General features: G+C 47.3%; 1 protein-coding gene across 5 annotated transcripts in view; it reads left to right on the plus strand.

The window, feature by feature from the left end:
* Positions 1-561: 561 nt before the first annotated feature.
* PANX1 (pannexin 1) overlaps positions 562-19,198 on the plus strand; it is a 59,393-nt gene continuing 40,756 nt past the window's right edge. For 3 of the 5 annotated variants that reach the window (XR_003509316.1, XR_003509317.1, XR_003509318.1), the window contains exon 1: positions 962-1,142. Coding sequence is in view for 2 of the 5 variants with exons in the window: in XM_027531310.1 (XP_027387111.1) it covers positions 962-1,142 (181 nt within the window). In the remaining 3 variants the exon portion in view is untranslated. Of the gene's footprint in view, positions 1,143-19,198 lie in introns of all 5 variants that reach the window. The other 2 variants (XM_027531310.1, XM_027531308.1) reach the window with 1 other exon arrangement.

The following is a 19,198-nucleotide window of genomic DNA, read 5'->3' on the forward strand; positions in this document are numbered from 1 at the left end:
CCAAGTGTTGCTGATCACAGCATCTTTTGACTGTCTCTCAGCATCCCAGACCGAGGCTCTCGCGGGCAAAGCGAGAGACGAAGCACAGACCCCTGAGACCGAGTCAGGCGCAGGCTCACCCCTCCGAGCCCGCACATCCCTGGCCCACAGTGTACCTGCAAGAGTTAAGCGCCCCCTCTCCCACGTTTGCTCGGTCTAACCCGCTCGATCGCCTTTTATGGCGCCCGTTGCTCTCTGAGGCCTTTGCACCACCTTCTGACCCGATCCCGCCATGTAGAAATGCTGGGGGTGAGGCGTAAGGGTCCGTCCGGTCTGCAGGGTGGCAGGTCACTTTCGGAAGGGACTTCAAACTTCCCGGCGCCCGGAAGAGGAGGGGATGAGGGTGGGAGGGGCGCGAGGACTAGCCGAGGTGCCTCTCGCCCGGACGCCCCCTTCAGGGGTGGATCCCAGGGTTGCGGGCGCTGCGGCGCTCACCTCGCCCTCCGGCTCCCGGAAACGCCGCGCTCCTTCGGCGCTCGCGCTCCTCCGAGGTTCCGGGAGAGCGCGCGGGGCGGGCGAGAGCGCGCGGGGCGGCGGCAGCCGCAGCCGGGGCCTCGCGGCGGGGCTCGTGCTTTGTTTGGCCGCGGACTCGCCCTCGGGCGCGCGGCGGCGGCGCGGAGCCCGGGGACCTGCCGGGGTGGCTGCGCCCGGGCCTGCGGTGGAGGAGCGGGCGCAACCCGGGCTCCCGTGCCCGCGGAGCAGCCCAGGGACACGCCAGGCCAGGCGCCGGGAGAAAATGGCTGCGGCGCATCACGGTACAAAGACCGGCGGAATGTGGGAGCCACCGGGGACCCAGCAAAGGGAAAGCGAAACCCGCGGGCTGGGCTGGTGACGGTCGAAGGCGCCGCACCGCCCTCCCGACGCCGGCAGTCCGCAGGCCTGCCTCGCAAACCGGCCCGGCCCAGCCCGGCGCGCCGCAGCTATGGCCATTGCGCACCTTGCCACCGAGTATGTCTTCTCGGACTTCCTGCTGAAGGAGCCCTCGGAGGCCAAGTTTAAGGGGCTGCGGCTGGAGCTGGCCGTGGACAAGATGGTCACGTGCATCGCTGTGGGGCTGCCTCTCCTGCTCGTCTCGCTGGCTTTCGCGCAAGAAATCTCCATTGGTGAGGTCCGGGGCTGGCGGGATCGGGGCGGGCTGGGCCGGCGTCATCAGAGGTGCCCTAGTCTCTGGCTGGAAGTGATTTACCGCGCGCCCCGGGCGGTGCTCGGCCGTTGTCATGGGCATATGCACGTTGGGAAGGAAGGTAGCCAGATTTGATGGTCTGAAGCAGTCTTTGTCCACGTGCTTCCCGCCCCCACCCCCAAACGTGGACTCTGCTCGTATCCCACTCCCCAGTTCGCCAGTTGCCTGCTGCCCACTGATGGCTTACTGGCAATGTGCCCAGTCAGTGCCTACTGCTGACTGTGGCTTAGTGTTCAAGCCTCACTCCTAAGACCGGCGCCGTTGTCACTAGATTTGCCTGGAACAACTGTCTCCTCTCCCCTCCACCCCCACATTCCTGCAGTCACCTAGAATTTGTATCAGAGAAGCTCCTTAGTGTCTAAATGGAGCATATGAGGAAAAGTACCCCAATCAAAGTGCTTTCTCCCTTGTCTTACATTAAATTAACGTGTACTGAGACTTAGCAGCTGCAGGGTTGTGAATGATGGGAAATAACTGCTCTTGGCCAGTATTAGAAGGATATCCAGATCCTCTACCTGGATGGTCTTTTTTTGAATGTGAGATAAATGAATCGCCTCCGTGTAAATTCTCATGTGTTATAGCAACAGTTGTGTGAGATTCTGAAAGTCTGGTGGCCTGGGTAGGATCACGTGGCCACGAAGCGGCTGGTCTTCCTTACCAGCTGTTCTGATTTTGGCGGGGGCGGGGTGGGGGGGTTGGGTTGCCAGGGGAGAGTGTTTGAGTTAACAGGAAGGCAGTGTGTGAGGCTATACACAGCTCTGTGGAGCGGAGGTGGCCAGTGGGCTGAAGGATGGGGAAAGCTTGTGTGAGAAGCTGGGCTGGCCTGGGTGAGAAGCCCCTGCCCGTGGGTGGGATGTGGATAAGCAGAATTGACACTTATGCCAAGATTTTGAGATGGTGGAGAAGGCCCACTTCCTGGAAGGACAGACACTGCAAGCGAGTATCCTCACTGAGGCAGAAGGATTGGTCAGGGTTTCTGGCATATGAAAGTGAATATGGGCCTGAGTCAGTGAGAACAGAACAGAAGACTTGGTTTAAAAAGTGAAAAGTTATGATTTGAGTAGAGGCTGGACTAGCTGAAAACAGCACTTAATAAGTAATAGGCTGAGGGTACTGTGTAAGGTGTGGAGAAGGCAATGGCACCCCATTCCAGTACTCTTGCCTGGAAAATCCCAAGGACAGAGGAGCCTGGTGGGCTGCTGTCCATGGGGTCGCTAAGAGTCAGACACGACTGAACAACTTCACTTTCACTTTTCACTTTCATGCATTGGAGAAGGAAATGGCAACCCACTCCAGTGTTCTTGCCTGGAGAATCCCAAGGATGGAGGAGCCTGGTGGGCTGCTGTCTATGGGGTTTCACAGAATCGGACACGACTGAAGCGACTTAGCAGCAGCAGCAGCAGCAGCAGCAGCAGCAGCAGCAGTGTGTAAGGTCTGTGAAGGGGAGGAGGTTAGAGTTAGGAAGGATGCCATAAAGATTCAGAATCAGTTGAGGTCTTGTGTGAGTGTGGGCCCCACGACTAGAAGGGAAAGGATGGGAGGTTTCCAGGAGCAGGGAGACACGCTTTTGGGCATATAGCTTTGCAGAGGCCCCTAAGGGCTGAACTGATCAGATACCGGAAAGGCTGCAGGCCTAGTGATTGGGGAGTGATATTGACGAAAGTAGTGAAGTTGAGGGAATAGTTGGTTAGAAAAAGGTTACAGTGAGCTTGATTTTGTGATCTGCACCACAGAATTGTTCAACTTGGCAGGAAGTCATCAAATTCATTTTGAAAAGTAGTCTTCAGTTTTCCTTGTCATTGGACAGGTATTGGTAGTCAAAGCTTTCCCTCTGCCTTCCTGTGAGTTGAGGCTTCCAGGAGAAAGGAAAACCACAAAGTAGCATGGATCCTGGAGATGATCTGCCCCTTCATTGAATGTTTCCTGAGGACCCAGTGCTGGGCGCTGAGGACCCAGGAGTTGGGGAGACATGGGCTCTGCCATGGGGGAGCAGCCATCTAGTGCCAGGAGCTGGATACCCTCTGTGATCAAACCTTACCTCTAGCCCACGTATTCCAGGGACTCTTAAGAGTGCTGTCAGCCCTTTCTAACTGATGGGCTGTCTGAAAGGCATTTACTTTGGGTAGGTTTACCCAGTGGGAGGCTGAGCTTTTGCTGGTTTTTTGTTGGAGGGTGTTGAAGGAGTTTGAGGTGTGGTCCTCTCCCTGCCCTGTAGGAGTTTACCATCCAGCTGGGCACAGGAACAGACTTGCTGGAGGTAACGTGGTTCAGCAGTGTGTGATTCAATGACAAGGCAGTGTTAAGCTCTGAGCACCAGGTGGCAGGAGCTTGGGTGAAGCTGTCAGCAGACTCCTGTATACTGAGAGCTTCAGGACATTTGACAGGAGGAAGGCAGGACCAGGGATGATGTTAGACAAAGCCAGAAGACAGACTTCAGAGGGGAGAGAAGAGGTACAGGAAAGAGTGCGTGGAACTGATCTGGTGGGGTCCTGCATGCTCTGGGAGGTGGGAGCAGAAGGGGCTCTGCCTAGCCGTCCGTCCAGCCTTTGTGGGTCATCACAGAGGTGATGTGGTGTGGAAGGGCAGAGCAGGGCGGTGCCCATGGGCACGGTGGAGGGCACATTGGCGGCCTTGGCAGCAACCTGGAGCTGTCGCTGCTTATTGGTCCTGACTGCCCTGTGACGGCCGGAATTACAAGCACAGCCATTCTGGAGGGAGTTGCTAGGAGAATCATTTAATTTCTGAGTTGTGGCTGGAGAGTTTTAAAGACTTCTGCAAAGTGAGCTGCTGATGTTGGATTGATGTAAGAATTAAAATAGGCCCCTGGTCTGGTTAAGCCTGATACTTTGCTCAGCTCTTCTAAAGCATTGCATGCCTGGCTTCCCAAGAGGGTAAGCTGGGTAGGGGGACAAAAAAACCCCAATTCCACACTGTCTGATGCACAGCAGAGGACAGTTTAAATTTGACTGTGACTCTTGGCTGGTAAGACTGTGCAATGGGAGCCAGAGAAGAGGCACTCAGCACTGACCACGTTTTTTCAGCTCTCACTTTTTCTCTCTGCTTGCCTTGCATCATGTCTTGTATACAACAAGTGCTCAATTAAGATGCGGTGAAAGAAATGCAGGAGCATGTGAGAGAGCTCTCCTGGGTCTGCCCTTGGAGAATGGCTGGGCTGAGGCGGGGAGGGGCATCCAGGGAGGGAGGCCAGGCCTCCGTGTCCAGGTCAGAAGCCCATGTCAGGATTGAGGTTGCAGCAGCCAGGTCCCAACCTGGAATTCACCAGCTCGAGGTGAGGGGTCCCTGGTACGGGGAGACTTGCTTGTTGCTGGGTCCCCGTGTCATTTAATAACACAAGGGCTGCTCTGGTGAGGTCAGTCCTGGTTCCCTCCCTGAGGTCCCGCTCTGATGACAGTACTGCAGGATATGGTCAGAGTGGAGGCACCAGTTGCCCCACCTGATTTACAAGCATAGGGTGTGTTGCAAACGCCTCAAATTCCCTTTTACAGCACTTTTGGGGCAAGGGAGAATCTGTTTGAAATGTCGAAGGCTCTGTGGAAGGCGGTTGAGTGTTGTTCTGTATGGCTCAGGCTGTTGAGTGTCATTCTGTGTGGCTTGGAGAACACACGACTGTCACCATATGGCAGGTGCAGGGGGTCAGAGTTCTGTGCCACAAAAGGACCTTCATTTCTAACACACCTTTGCAGATGCCTCTAGAGGTACAGCATCTGTCACCCTGATTATCTCCCTATCTCTATATATTTCTGTATCTAGAGAGAGTTTAGGAAATAGCAGAGTGACAGCTCTGTGTAGAATACAAGCATAATTGGGCCACATGGCCTTCACGCTCTGAAATTCTAGTATTTATCTCAAGCATTGAAGAAACTGATTCCCTAAGCATGTTATTTTTCAACAGACCAAACCCTGAATGAGATTTGTGGTCTTGGGGTCTTTTTCTGGATCTGCAGTGCCATTGGCCTAGGGCTGTATGTGACCCGAGGCCGAGGTATCCTCCCTTGGGATCTGCTTTGACTCTGGAGCCCCCGTCTGGCGCCTTGGGAGATGCTGGGAGGGTGGAGTCCCTGTGTCCCTCCAGTATGCTGGCTGCCTGGTCCCAGTCTGGCCGGACCAGATGAGCAGCAGGGCAACCGCTAGACCCCAGGGAAGGGCATCTGGTCCGCCCAGGGAGCCTGCTCCTCCGCTGCCCTACCGGTGGGCTGCTGTGGTTCTGGATGGAGGGACGTGGTCTCTCAGGGTTAGCCTTCTCTGCTGCTGTCATTCCCGGGCCGGTGCTGGGCCGGCCCCAGGGGGCCGGGGGACAGGGAGCTGCAGCCTCTTGCAGAGCTGTTAGTGCCCTGCTCCCCTCGTGTTTCCTCCAGCTGAGTCCGCAGCTCTGTCATCTGCTCTTCTGTGGCTGTGCGTAGGCACACCTTTGGGAATGTGTTCAGGCTGCCTTCAGCGTACAGTGGGTGGCACAGCTGATTGTTCTTTTCAGGCGTGTCTCTAAGAATGGGCTAATATAGGGTCTCAGGGCAAAGGTCCCAAAACAGCACATCCTCAACTCACAGTTTAAGCCAAAACACCAGGGGTGCATCCTGGTCCCCTTCCAGAAGGATGCCTGCTGTCCAGAGAGGGTACATACATACTGATACATGTTTTTCTTTGTTAAATTTTTTTTTTTTTGGTATTTTTATTGTTCAGATAGTACCTACATACCTTCTCAGGGTGAAGGATTTATAAGCCTTCCTCGTGTGTTAGGATTTATAAGCCTTCCACTGTGTGTGTCCACAGTGACCACCGTGGACACTGTACAGCTGAAAAGTCCCCTTTCTTTGCATTAATACAAAGTTTAGACACTTTTTTAAACCAAACTGAGTCACGTCATGGTGGTTTGCACTTTCCCACTGAGTATGATATGGAGAGCCTTCTGTGTTAGTACTGAAGTGTCACCTCACTGTTTTTTAACAGACAGGCAGACAGAGATGGGAGAAGGCAATGGCACCCCATTCCAGTACTTTTGCCTGGAAAATCCCATGGAAGGAGGAGCCTGGTGGGCTGGAGTCCATGGGGTCTCGAAGAGTCAGACACGACTGAACAACTTCACTTTCACTTTTCACTTTCATGCATTAGAGAAGGAAATGGCAGCCCACTCCAGTGTTCTTGCCTGGAGAATCCCAGGGATGGTGGAGCCTGGTGGGCTGCTGTCTATGCGGTTGCACAGAGTCGGACACGACTGAAGCGACTTAGCAGACAGAGATACTCCATAGGGTGAAGTGTTCTTGCCATAGTTTACCCAGTCATTTTCCTAGGGATGTGCGTGTAGGTTCTTCCTAATTTTCCATGATTACACACCAGGCTTATTGGTACATAATCTCTGTAACAGCTGCCCTCCTCCCATCATTGAAAGAAAAACAAAAGTTCCCAGAAAGATGGAGCCATTCTCTAGGATAGTTCTGCATTCCTGAGTTACTGTTTCAAGTAAAAGTCAATGCGCCTGTGTACCCTCTGGCTCCAGCTCCCTCTAAATGTGACTCAGAAGAGGGGAAGAGGAATTTTGATGTGTTCCTTGTTTTAAGAAAGAAATTGCCTCTTTCAGGAGTAAGGTTGCAAGTTTCCATGGACTTTTCTGATGTGTTCTCAAAGCACAGTGTTTCCTTCTAAGCACTTACCCCAAGTTCCAATTTGTTAATTATTTCCATAATTTGTGTTTAATGCTGTCTCCCCAGCAGACTATAAGTTTACTGGGGTCAGGGACCATTTATCCTCTGTGGGGTTGACTGCTCTATCCCTAGCGTCCAGCACAAAACTTGATACGTAGTAGGCATTCAGTGGAGCTTGTAAAGGAATGGAATCATTAAAGATGTCAGTAGGATTTTAGCATTTTGGGATCCTGAGTGTTATTCTATTGTCTGTAAGACAGGATTTTATGTATCTTGAAAGAGTTTGTCTTAAAAAAAAAATCACCATCAAAAATATTTGAAAACTCTGTATAATGTCATTGGAGAGAACTGGAGTAACAGTAATAGACCAAAGAATGTGAACTGATGGATAATAAGCAAACATTTAGTCATGATGAGATTGATTTTAAAAATTAACAGAATTTACCCCAATAGCATTTGTTCTGTTTCAATGCCCATTGTTCCCTGACTTTAAAGAACTCAATGACTTAGATCTATATTTAATTATTTTCAAATCCCTTTCTCTTTTCCAAAGAGAAATGAAAATTCGAAAAGAAGATGAAGTTGTGTGTGTGGGGGAAACTCTATTATTTCGAAACAGATGAAAGTCCTGTTCTTAGCAAAAGCTGAACATATGTCTTGAAATCTTTGCAGAGTCTAGACTTAGATTAGCAACATCCTTTTAGAAACCATTCGAACACCCACCCTTCCTCTGCAGGTTGCTTCCTTGGAGTGCTTTCTTCTCAAACCCCTACCTGGGGCAGTGAGTTTGGTCCAGAGCGGGGGTGCAGTTTGGGAGCACCATGCCCCAGCTGAGTGAGCTGAACGCAGCCGTGTCCCTTGGGGCTGCTGGGGGCAGCTGGGACATTGGTTTCCAGGAGAGAAAGCACTGAGGTGAGCCTGGCTCCATGTGGGGCACAGGGTATGTGTTAGCACAGGGGGGGATTCTTCCCACTTATTCATCCTCTCTAAAGCTTGCACTCCTTTTTCTCAAAGGCTGTTTACATATGTGTATATTTATCTGATTATAAAGATATAACTTCCTGTAGAAAACATGGGCAATGTAGAACAGAGCAGTAATTCCAGCACTGTTACAACACTGAGGTAACCACTGTCAAATCTTTGTGTGTTTCCCCGAACTCTTTATTGTATATACATAGCTGACAACTTGTATTCTGCTTTTGAAAAACCAAACTTCATTTCGGGTGATTTTACCTCATTCTTAAATCTGACAAACTTGCCTTTTGTTGGCTACCAAAGGAAACATCGAAAAGGTGTATGGAAATTGAACCCTGTTGCAATTTTTTGCTAATACAAATAGCAATGTGAGGAACACTCCTGAACATAAACCTCTAAACTAAAGGTCTCAGTATTTCAACAAATTGTGTATAAATCTAATTACAAAGTGTGGGAACATTTTCAGGATTCTAGACTTAAATGGCTGGTTGCTCTCTGGAAAGATCATTTGTTGTTGAATCTTCCAGCAGTTTAGGAGGGTCCCCTTGCTCTTGGTTTCCAGAGTGTATGATTTTATGTATCTCATTTACCCAGGTATCTTCTTACATCTAGAAATAAACCGGGAAGTTGACAAGCAACAGACAAAGTGACTGACTTGCCTGCACAGCTTGTTACATCTTTAGTAGATAAATTCCTCAAAATATACTGCTACAGAATTATAGGAAGGGGATCATTACTGGGAATTTGTCAAGTTATCTGACAAACTTCTACATTTCGGGGCTCATTAAATTTACTTTCACTTCATTGTTTTTTGCCTTTTGACTAATTTATTTATTTGGCTGCATCAAATCTTAGTTGCAGCATATCTTGCAGTGGGGGACTTAGTTGCCCCGTGGCATGCGGGATCTTAGTTTCCCAAACAGGGATTGAACCTGGGTCCCTTGCATTGCAAGGCTGATTCTTAACCACTGGACCACCAGGGAAGTCCCTCATTTCATATTTTGATGATTGCTATTACTACTATCTTTGTGATTGAGAGAAGCTGGGCGGTTAAGGATGGGATAAACAAAGTGGAAATGCTTTGAGAAAATTACAGCTTCCAAATAGGCTCAGAACATGGTGAATATTCAGTATGAAGGATGAAGAGGTTCTCCATGGACTCATGCTGATGAGATAGACTGGGAGCAGTGCGTCTGCCCTGAGATGCTCTTGAGTAGATACCCCACCATTCTGCTGCTGTGCTGGTGGAGGGGACTTTCCAGATAGTTTTAATTTGCTATGTGTCTGTATGTTTGTGTTAAAGTTCAGAGCAAGAGGAAATTAATACCCTGCCCCCCCTTTTTTTTAAAAAAAAAAAAAGCATACCCCAATCTTGGTCTCTTTACTAGAGGTAACTACTATTACTGTTTAACGTGTATCCTTTTACACTGCTCAATGTTCCTATGGAAAAATCTGATATTATTTAGCATTTTATCAGAGTTAAATTTGTAACAAAATATTATGTCATGTATTAACATTTGCTCGTTTGTCTATAATGTGTCCCAGAGATATTTTGGTGTCTATGTGTAGGTCTGCCTCATTCTTTTTAGTTGCCTATAATTTTCCATTGTATGACTATACCTTAGTTCACTTAACCTTTCTGTTAAGGGACTTATAGGTTCATTCCACTTTTTTCTACTGCAAATAGTGGTTCAATGAGCATCCTTGGATGTGCTTCCTCATGCAAAATGTGTTTCTCTAGGGCAGTGGTTCTCAAACTTTTTGGTCTCAGGACAGTTTTATACTCTTACTAAATTTTATTGAGGATTTCCAAAGAGCTTTTGTTTGTAGGTTATATCCATCAGTATCACATTAGCAATTAAAACTGAGAGATTTTTAAAATATTCGTTAATTTAAAATACAAGCCCATTACATGTTAACATGTATTTTGCAAAAAAATAAGTTTAAAAACAAAAGCTTAGCAAGAAGAGTGGCATTGGTTCCAAGTTTTGCAAGTCTCCTTAATGTCTGGCTCATTTGAAGACCACAGACCACTGCCTGCTCCTCATTCATTGCACAGTGATACACCAAGTCAGTAGCTTCTGGAAGCTCTATCGAACATACGAGAGAATGAGATTAAGAAGGTAGGTAACAACTTAGTTATATTATGAGAAGAGGGTTCACATCACGAACTGGCTTCAAGAGTCTGAGGTTCTGGACCCCACTTTGAGAAACATTCTCTGGGGTCAAAGAGTTGTGTTTGCGGCTAGCTCCACATGAGGTGTGCACGTTACGTGTTCACAAGGCACTTCCAGTTGCCCTTCAGGGCTCGGTCTACACCCGTCAGGATGTAGGGAGCAGCCCCTTCTCCACTTCCTTCCTGCTAAGCTTTCAGTTTCTCATTCTCTTGATGGAAATCGCATCTCACACATCAACTCTGCTGCTGCTGCTGTCACTTCAGTTGTGTCTGACTCTGTGTGACCCCATAGATGGCAGCCCACCAGGCTCCGCCATCCCTGGGATTCTCCAGGCAAGAACACTGGAGTGGGTTGCCACTTCCTTCTCCAATGCATGAAAGTGAAAAATGAAAGTGAAGTTGCTCAGTCGTGTCTGACTCTGTGCAACCCCATGGACTGCAGCCCACCAGGCTTCTCCGTCCAAGGAATTTTCCAGGCAAGAGTACTGGAGTGGGTTGCCATTGCCTTCTCCGACACATCAACTCTACTTCAATTAAAAAAAAAACAACACGGGATTTTCCTGGTGATCCAGTGGTTGGGAATCCTCCTGCCAGTGCAGGGGGATGCCAGCTCCATTCCTGGTTCAGTCAGAGCTCACACCCTGCGGGGCAGCCCGAGCGCTTCAGCTGAGAGTCTGGGGCTGAGAGCCTGGGCACTGCAGCAGGAGGGGCCGCGGCGACCGCGGGAGAAGCAGCCTGGCCACTGATGTAGAAAAAGCCCACACAAAGCAAGACCCAGGTCAGCCAAGAATAAATAAGTTTTTTAAAATTAAAAAAAAAATTGCTAAAAAAGTACACACAAAGTCTGCTTTGTTAGAATTAAAAATAAAAAGAAACAAAAACAGACAAAACGGCACCTCACTGTTCCAGTCTCTGGTTCCCGGCGTGTCCTGGGATTTCATAACGCGCAGCTCGGGGCTGTCCTCTGACTCTTGGCAGTGTCCAGAGGCTGCTCTGTCTCCAGGCGATTCTCCATTGCCCTCTGGTCTGGAGTGCTTGGTCCTAGAGACTATCAGGTCTCAGTTTGTTATTATTAGCTTATGAAATATTTCCTTCTACAGTCTCTTTTTATCTTTTTTTTTTTCCAAAGCTAAAAAGTTAAAAAATAAGCTGTTTCCCTTCTGAGCCCTGTTTCCTGCTTAACTAAGTAGCAAAATGAGCAAGTGTAATTTTTTAGGAAATATAAAGATGTCTTTAAGAAATCTTCTTTTAATTTTGAATTAGAGGATAATTTCTTTACAATATTGTGGTGGTTTCTGCCATACATCAGCATGAATCAGCCATAGGCATATATAGATGCCCTCCCTCCCTCTTCCCTCCCCATCCCACTTCTCTGGGTTGTCACAAAGCAGGAGCTTTGGGTTCCCAGCGTCATACAGCAAATTCCCACTGGCTATCTCTTTTACATATGGTAATTATATGTTTCAATGCTGCTCTCTCAAATCATCCCACCCCCTCCTTTGTGTCCAAAAGTCTGTTATGTCTACTGCCCTGCAAGTGGGATCATCAGTACTTTACATATGCCTTAATATACGATATTTGTCTTTCTCTTTCTGACTTACTTCACTGTGTATAATAGGCTCTAGGTTCATCCACCCCCAATCAGTTAAGTTCAGTTCAGTCGCTCAGTCATGTCTAACTCTTTGCGACCCCATGGACTGTAGCACACCAGCCCTCCCTGTCTGTTAGAACTGACTCAAATGCATTCCTTTTTACAGATGAGTAATATTCCATTATGTATACATACCATAACTTGTTTGTCCTTTCATCTATCAGTGGGCATCTAGGTTGCTTCCATTTCCTAGCTATTGTACATAGTGCTGCAATGAACATTGGGGTACGTGTGTATGGTTTCCCCAGGCTGTTGCCCAGTAGTGGGATTGCTGGGTTATATGGTAGTTTTAATGGGCTTCCCAGGTGGCTCATTGTAAAGAATCTGCCTGCAATACAGGAGACCTGGATTTGATCCCTAGATTGGGAAGATCCCTTGGAGGAGGTCATGGCAACCCACTCCAGTATTCTTGCCTGCAGAATTCCATGGACAGAAGAGCCTGACGGGCTGCAGTCCATAGGGTCTCAAAGAGTCAGACACGACTGAAGCAACTGAGCAGCAGCAGCAGCAGCAGCAGCATGGTAGTTTTATTCCTAGTTTTTTTAAAGGAATCTCCACACTGTTTTCCATAGGGGCTGTATCAGTTTTCGTTCCCACTAGCAGTGTAAGAGTGTTCCCTTTTCTTCACGCCCACTCCAGCATTTATTGTTTGTAGACTTTTTGATGATGGCCATTCTGACGGGTATGAGATGTTACCTCATCATAGTTTTGATTTTCATTTCTCTGTTAATGAGCAGTGTTGAGAATCTTCTCATGTGTTTATTAGCCATCTGTGTGTCCTCTTTGGAGAAATGTCTGATTAGGTCTTCTGCCCACTTTTTAATTGGGATGTTTGATTTTTGGTATTGAGTTGCATGAGCTGCTTGTATATTTTGAAAATTAATCCTTTGTCGGTTGTTTCATTTGCTGTTTTCTCCCATTCTGAGGGTTGTCTTTGCACCTTGCTTATAGTTCCCTGTAAGTAGATGGCGACTGTAGCTGTGAAATTAGAAGATACTTGCTTCTTGGAAGGAAAGCTGTGACAAACCTAAACAGTGTATTAAAAAGCAAAGACATCACTTTGTCAACAAAGGTCCATATAGTCAAAGCTATGGTTTTTCCTGTTGTCATATACACATGTGAGAGTTGGACCGTAAAAAAAGGCTGAGCACCTAAGAATTGATGCTTTTGAATTGTGGTGCTTTAGAACACTCTTGAGAGTCCCTTTGACTGCAAGGAGATCAAACCAGTCAATTCTAAAGGAAATCAACCCTGAATATTCATTGAAAGGACTGATGCTAAAGCTGAAATTCCAGTACTTTGGCCACCTGATGTGAAGAGCTGACTCATTGGAAAAGATCCTGATGCTGGGAAAGACTGAAGGCAAAAGGAGAAGAGGGTGGCAGAGGATGAGATGGTGAGATAGCATCACTGACTCAGTGGTGAACTTGAGTAAACTCAGGGTGATAGTGAAGGACAGGGAAGCCTGGCGTGCTGCAGTCCACGAAGTCACGAAGAGTTGGACGTGACTTAGCAGCTGAACAACAACATGGTTTCCTTCACTGTGCAAAGATTTTTAAGTTTAATTAGGTCCCATTTGTTTATTTTTGTTTTTATTTCCATTACTCTAGGAGGTGGGTCATAGAGGATCTTGCTGTGATTTATGTCAAAGAGTGTTCTGCCTATATTCTCTAAGAGTTTTATAGTTTCTGGTCTTAAATTTAGGTCTGTAATATATTTTGAGTTTATTTTTGTGTATGGTATTAGGAAGTGTCCTAATTTCATTCTTTTACGTGTTTTCCTAACACTATTTACTGAAGAGACTGTCTTTTCTCTATTGTATATTTTTGCCTCCTTTGTCAAAAATAAAGTGCCCATAGGTGCATGGATTTATCTCTAGGCTTTCTTTCTTGCTCTATTGGTCTGTATTTCTGTTTTTGTGCCAGTACCATACTGTTCTGATGACTGTAGCTTTGTAGTATAGTCTGAAGTTAGGAAGGTTGCTTCCTCCAGCTTCATTCTTCTTTCTCAAGACTGCTTTGGCTATTCAGGGTCTTTTTTTGTCTACATACAAAAATCTTTTTTTATTGTTTAACATCTACTCCATCATTGATGATCAAATATGGATGCTCAAAGTTTTTATAACTGCAGTATGGAAGGGTAACTTTTCAGAGCAGGGTATGCTTATTTGCTGTACCCTTTCTTGGCAAGTTTCACCTGTCTTCTCTGACCAGGTTTATTTTGCAAAACAGATAGCCAGGCTATCAAATGAGGTAATTTATGGAAAGAGCCTGGCACATACACCTGTATTGGTTTGTATTCAGTACATGTTGGTTGACTCTAAAACTAGTGACATAAGCTTCTACAATCTGAAGGTACTTTCCAGTGCTGTGAACAGCCAGCAAGGCAGAGACAGAGGCTTCATGCTTCTCTTCAGCAATCACACAGATTTGGGCGCTATTCAGACAGGTGCTGGAGGCTCAGCTCACATGAGTTTGGGTGATGGTACCTGTGACTTTCCTGCCTTCCGTTCCCGAGTTCCTTGGTGAGAGGAGAATCCAGGAGCTGATGGTCTTGATATTCTTCTTAATAAGGCTTTGTTCCTTTTGAGTGTCTGTAAACACTAAGCCTTTATGTTCTCCTTTTTTTTTTTTTTTTTTTGCACATATTGAAGTGAATTCACTGCAGATGGTGACTGCAGCCATGAAATTAAAAGATGCTTACTCCTTGGAAGGAAAGTTATGACCAACCTAGACAGCATATTAAAAAGCAGAGACATTACTTTGTCAACAAAGGTCCATCTAGTCAAGGCTATGGTTTTTCCTGTAGTCATGTATGGATGTGAGAGTTGGACTATAAAGAAAGCTGAGTGCCAAAGAATTGATGGTTTTGAACTGTGGTGTTGGAGAAGATTCTTGAGAGTCCCTTGGACTGCAAGGAGGTCCAACCAGTCCATCCTAAAGGAAATCAGTCCTGGGTGTTCATTGGAAGGACTGATGTTGAAGCTGAAACTCCAATACTTTGGCCACCTGATGTGAAGAGCTGACTCATTTGAAAAGACCTGGATGCTGGGAAAGATTGAGGGCAGGAGGAGAAGGAGACGACAGAGGATGAGATGGTTGGATGGCATCACCAACTCAGTGGACATGGGTTTAGGTAGACTCCGGCAGTTGGTGATGGACAAGGAGGCCTGGTGTGCTGTGGTTCACGGGGTCGCAAAGAGTCCGACACGGCTGACCAACTGAACTGAACTGAAGTGAGTTCCAGAATAGAAAAATGATACACTTTGAACAGCTGAGGGGCTTCCCAGTTGGCACTGCTACTGCTAAGTCGCTTCAGTCGTGTCCGACTCTGTGCGACCCCATAGACGGCAGCCTGTTAGGCTCCCCTGTCCCTGGGATTCTCCAGGCAAGAACACTGGAGTGGGTTGCCATTTCCTTCTCCAATGCATGAAAGTGAAAAGTGAAAGAAGTCACTCAGTCGTGTCCGACCCTTTGCGACCCCATGGACTGCAGCCTACCAGGCTCCTCTGTCCGTGGGATTTTCCAGGCAAGAATACTGGAGTGGGTGGCCACTGCACTAGTGGTAAAGAATTGAGACACAAGAGACATGGGTTCGATCCTAGGTTTGGAAGATCCCCTGGAGTAGGAAGTGGCATCTCACTCCAGGATTCTTGTCTGGAAAATTCCATGGACAGAGGAGCCTGGGCTACAGTCCAGGGGGCTGCAAAGAGTGGAGCACGACTGAGCACAGAAGAACTGAGGGAACCCCCTTCCAGCCCTTCTTGCTTACCAGAAAGAAGCAGCTGTTGATGTGTAAGTGACCAGAAGCCCTGCCGCCTTGACTCAGTTTCACCCCTTGTGACGTGAAGACGCTGGACTAAAATTAGCTGTTACACGCCCTCCAGTTCCCTTCTGGTTCTGGCACTAGAGTTCACGCCTCGTCTTACCATCTTACTCTTTCTCACCTTCTCACCTTGGTGTCCGTTCACTCACATCCTCCTTCACATGCCTCACTTACTCGCTGAGTGCTGCTCTGCATTTGGGACCTGTCAGTGAAGGAGGCAGACGTGTCCCGGCGCTTGCAGCTTGGCAGAGAAGATGCTTTCCTAATAATTGCAGGCTTCTGGCTGTGATATGTGCTTTGGAACAAGTGCTGTTGGAGATGCGTCGCCCACCCACGGACATTGGAGAGGGCCTTCTAAGGAAGTGACACGTGGCCGAGACACGTGGCCGAGTTGTCGGTGAGTGCACGTGTGAAGCTTTGAGGGGAGAAAGGACATGGTTTCTTGGAGAATGGGAGAGGCTCAGTGTCCCTGGGGCCTGCTGAGTGGGAGGAAAGGGCGAGTGGTTGGTTAGAGAGGCAAGCAGGGCTCCTCGAGGATGGCCTCTTGGGATTTGGATTTTGGAGTTTATCCAGAGTGATTGGAGGGCTTTTTGTTATAAATGACATAGTCAGATATGCATTTGAAAATCTCACCCCAGATACTTTGTGGAGACTGGAATGGAGACATGGAGAGACTGGTCAGGGGCTGTAACGGTTAAGTTCAGGATCACTGACTGTGCCCTTGAAGGACGGGGATTGTCACATGTGTCTTGGACTCACTGTGAGGCTTCATGTAGGGGCACATGGGTCACCAACGTTTCTCAGGAGCCGTTGCTGGGAGCTCTGTGGGCACGCTGGACGCCTCTGGTTGTGCTGGGATGCTGAAGCTAGTTGGGGAAGGCCCCGAGTTGGCCACATTCAGAGGCTCTGCTCTGGGCTCCATGGTGTCTTTGAAGCCTGGCCCCAGGTGGGCCCCAGGAGCCTCTCCGACAGGAAGCTCTGTCTGCCGGGGCCTGGGAGATGCTGCAGCTCTGGGAGGCTCTGGCCTAGGTCCTGCAGGCGAACCGCCAGCAGGGCTGGGGTGCGGAGGGAAATGCTGCTTCTCGGCTCTGCACCAAGGCAGCTGCTCCCAATCTCTTCCCTCCCCTGCTGTCCTGAAGACCGGTATTAATAGCTGCTGTGCGTATACACACACACACACATATTAGTATTTTTATTTTTAATTTAGTTTTTAAATTTGGCTATGCCACCCGGCATGTGAGATCTTACTTCCCCAACCCAGGATTGAACTTGTGGCCCCTGCGTTGAAAGCGTGGAGTCTTTACTGGACCATGGGAAGTCTTAAGTGAAAGTGAAGTCGCTTAGTCATCTCCGACTCTTTGCAACCCCTTGGACTGTAGCCACCAGGCTCCTCTGTCCATGGAATTTTCCAGGCAAGAGTACTGCAATGGGTTGCCATTTCCTTCTCCAGGGGATCTTCCCAACCCAGGAATTGAACCCTGGTCTCCCGCATTGCTGGCAGATGCCTTACCACCATTTGAGACACCAGGGAAGCTTTAAGACTTTACTTTTTCAGAACAGTGTTAGTTTTGCAGCGAAACTGAGGGGAATGTACAAAGATTTTGCCATATACTCTCTGCCCCTACACATGCACAACCTTCTCTGCTACCAACATTTCCCTTATAACACATTCTGTGGATTTGGAAAAATGTATAATATTGTATATCCATCATTATGGTATTACACGGAGTATTTTTTCACTGCCCTCAAATTCCTCTGTACTCTGCCTATTCAGCCTCTACCATATAACCCTTGGCAACTACTGACGTTTTTTTTTAGAGTCCATAGTCTGGTCTTTTCCTCAGTGTCATAGACTTGGAATCACACAGTCTATGTAGCATGTTCAGACTGGCTTCTCTCACTCAGTGATATGCAGTCAGGGTTTCTCCATGTCTTCTCATGGCTTGATAACCATTTCTTTTTAACACTGAATAATATTCCATCATTTGGACATAGCACTGTTGATGCCATTACCTGCTGAAGGACATCTTAGTAGATTCTGAGTCTTGGCAGTTACGAACAAAGCTATAATGAACATCCACATGTGAATTTTTGTGTGGACATGAGTTTTCAGGTCCTTTGGGTAAATACCAAGGACCATGATTGCTATACAGTATGTTCAGCTTTGTGCAAAGCGGCCAAACTGCTTTCCAGAGTGATTGTCCTCTTCTGCATTCTGACCGGCACCGAACGAGAGTCCCTGTGGCGCCAGCCCTCACCAGTGTTCGGTGCTGTCTGTGCTCCAGACTGTGGCCATTCTAATGGTGTGCACTGGCACCTTGTCGTTTTAGTGTTTATTTCTCTGATGACATATGATACGGAACATCGTATCATATGCTTATTTTCTATCTGCATATCTTCTTGGGGGAGGTGTCTGTTTAGGTCTTTAGCCCATTTTTTGAGTTGTTTCTTATTGTTGAGTTTTAAGAATTCTTTGTGTGTATATAAATATTTTAACTGAAGTACTATTTGGTTTATAGTGTGGTGTTTCTGGTATACGGTAAAGTGATTCAGCCATATGTATATACATTTTTCAAATTCTTTTCCATTTTAGGTTATTATAAGATCTTGAATATACAGGAGGACCTTGTTGTTTACCTATTTTATATATAGTAGTTTATATGTAAAAGTGAAAGTCGCTCAGTTGTGTCCGACTCTTTGTAACCCCATGGACTATATAGTCCATGGAATTCTCCAGGCCAGGATACTGGAGTGGGTAGCCATTCCCTTCTTCCCTCATAGCTCAGTTGGTAAAGACTCCACCTGCAAGGGAGGAGACCCCGGTTAGATTCTGGGTTGGGAAGATCCGCTGGAGAAGGGATAGGCTACCCACTCCAGTATTCTTGGGCTTCCCTTGTGGCTCAGCTGGTAAAGAATCCGCCTGCAATGTGGGAGACCTGGGTTCGATCCCTGGGTTGGGAAGATGCCCTGGAGAAGGGAATGGCTACCCATTATAGTCTTCTGGCCTGGAGAATTCCATGGACTGTATAGTGCATAGTATTGTGAAGAGTCAGACATGACTGAGCAACTTTCACTGTCTCTCCAGGGGATCTTCCCAACCCTAATCTGCTCATCCCAAACTTCTAAATTTATCCTCCTCACCCCATCTTGACTTTTTCTTTGGTAACCATTAATTTGTTTTCTACATCTGTGAGTCTGTTTTTGTTTTGTAATTAAGTCACTTGTATCACTTTTTTATATTTCACACGGAAGTGTTATTATATGATATTTGTCTTTGTCTGACTGACTTCATTTTGTATGATAATCTCTAGGTCCATCCATGTTGCTGCAAATGACATTGTTTCATTCTTTTTTATGGCTGAGCAGTGGTTCATTGCATGTATATACACCACATCTTCCACATCTAAGGAATTCTTTGCGTATGTTCAGTAGCAGTCCTTTATTACATGAAGCCATTGGGTATTGGCACCACCTGTGTGCTAGGTCCATAAAGCATGATATTTTTCTCAGCAGAAATTCTTCCAAAAAGTTCTGTATTTTCATTTTGGGGAGACTTTGGAATATTGGTTAAGTTATGAGTTTGGAGATAGACTTCGTTGGTTCCAGTCCTGGCACATCACAGACACATTCACTGTGAGATGTTGGGCAAGTTACGTGATTTCCCTGTGTCCTGGTTTCCTCCTCAATAAATG

The sequence above is a fragment of the Bos indicus x Bos taurus genome, chromosome 29 (genome assembly GCF_003369695.1).
Source record: "Bos indicus x Bos taurus breed Angus x Brahman F1 hybrid chromosome 29, Bos_hybrid_MaternalHap_v2.0, whole genome shotgun sequence".
Lineage (NCBI taxonomy): Eukaryota > Metazoa > Chordata > Mammalia > Artiodactyla > Bovidae > Bos > Bos indicus x Bos taurus.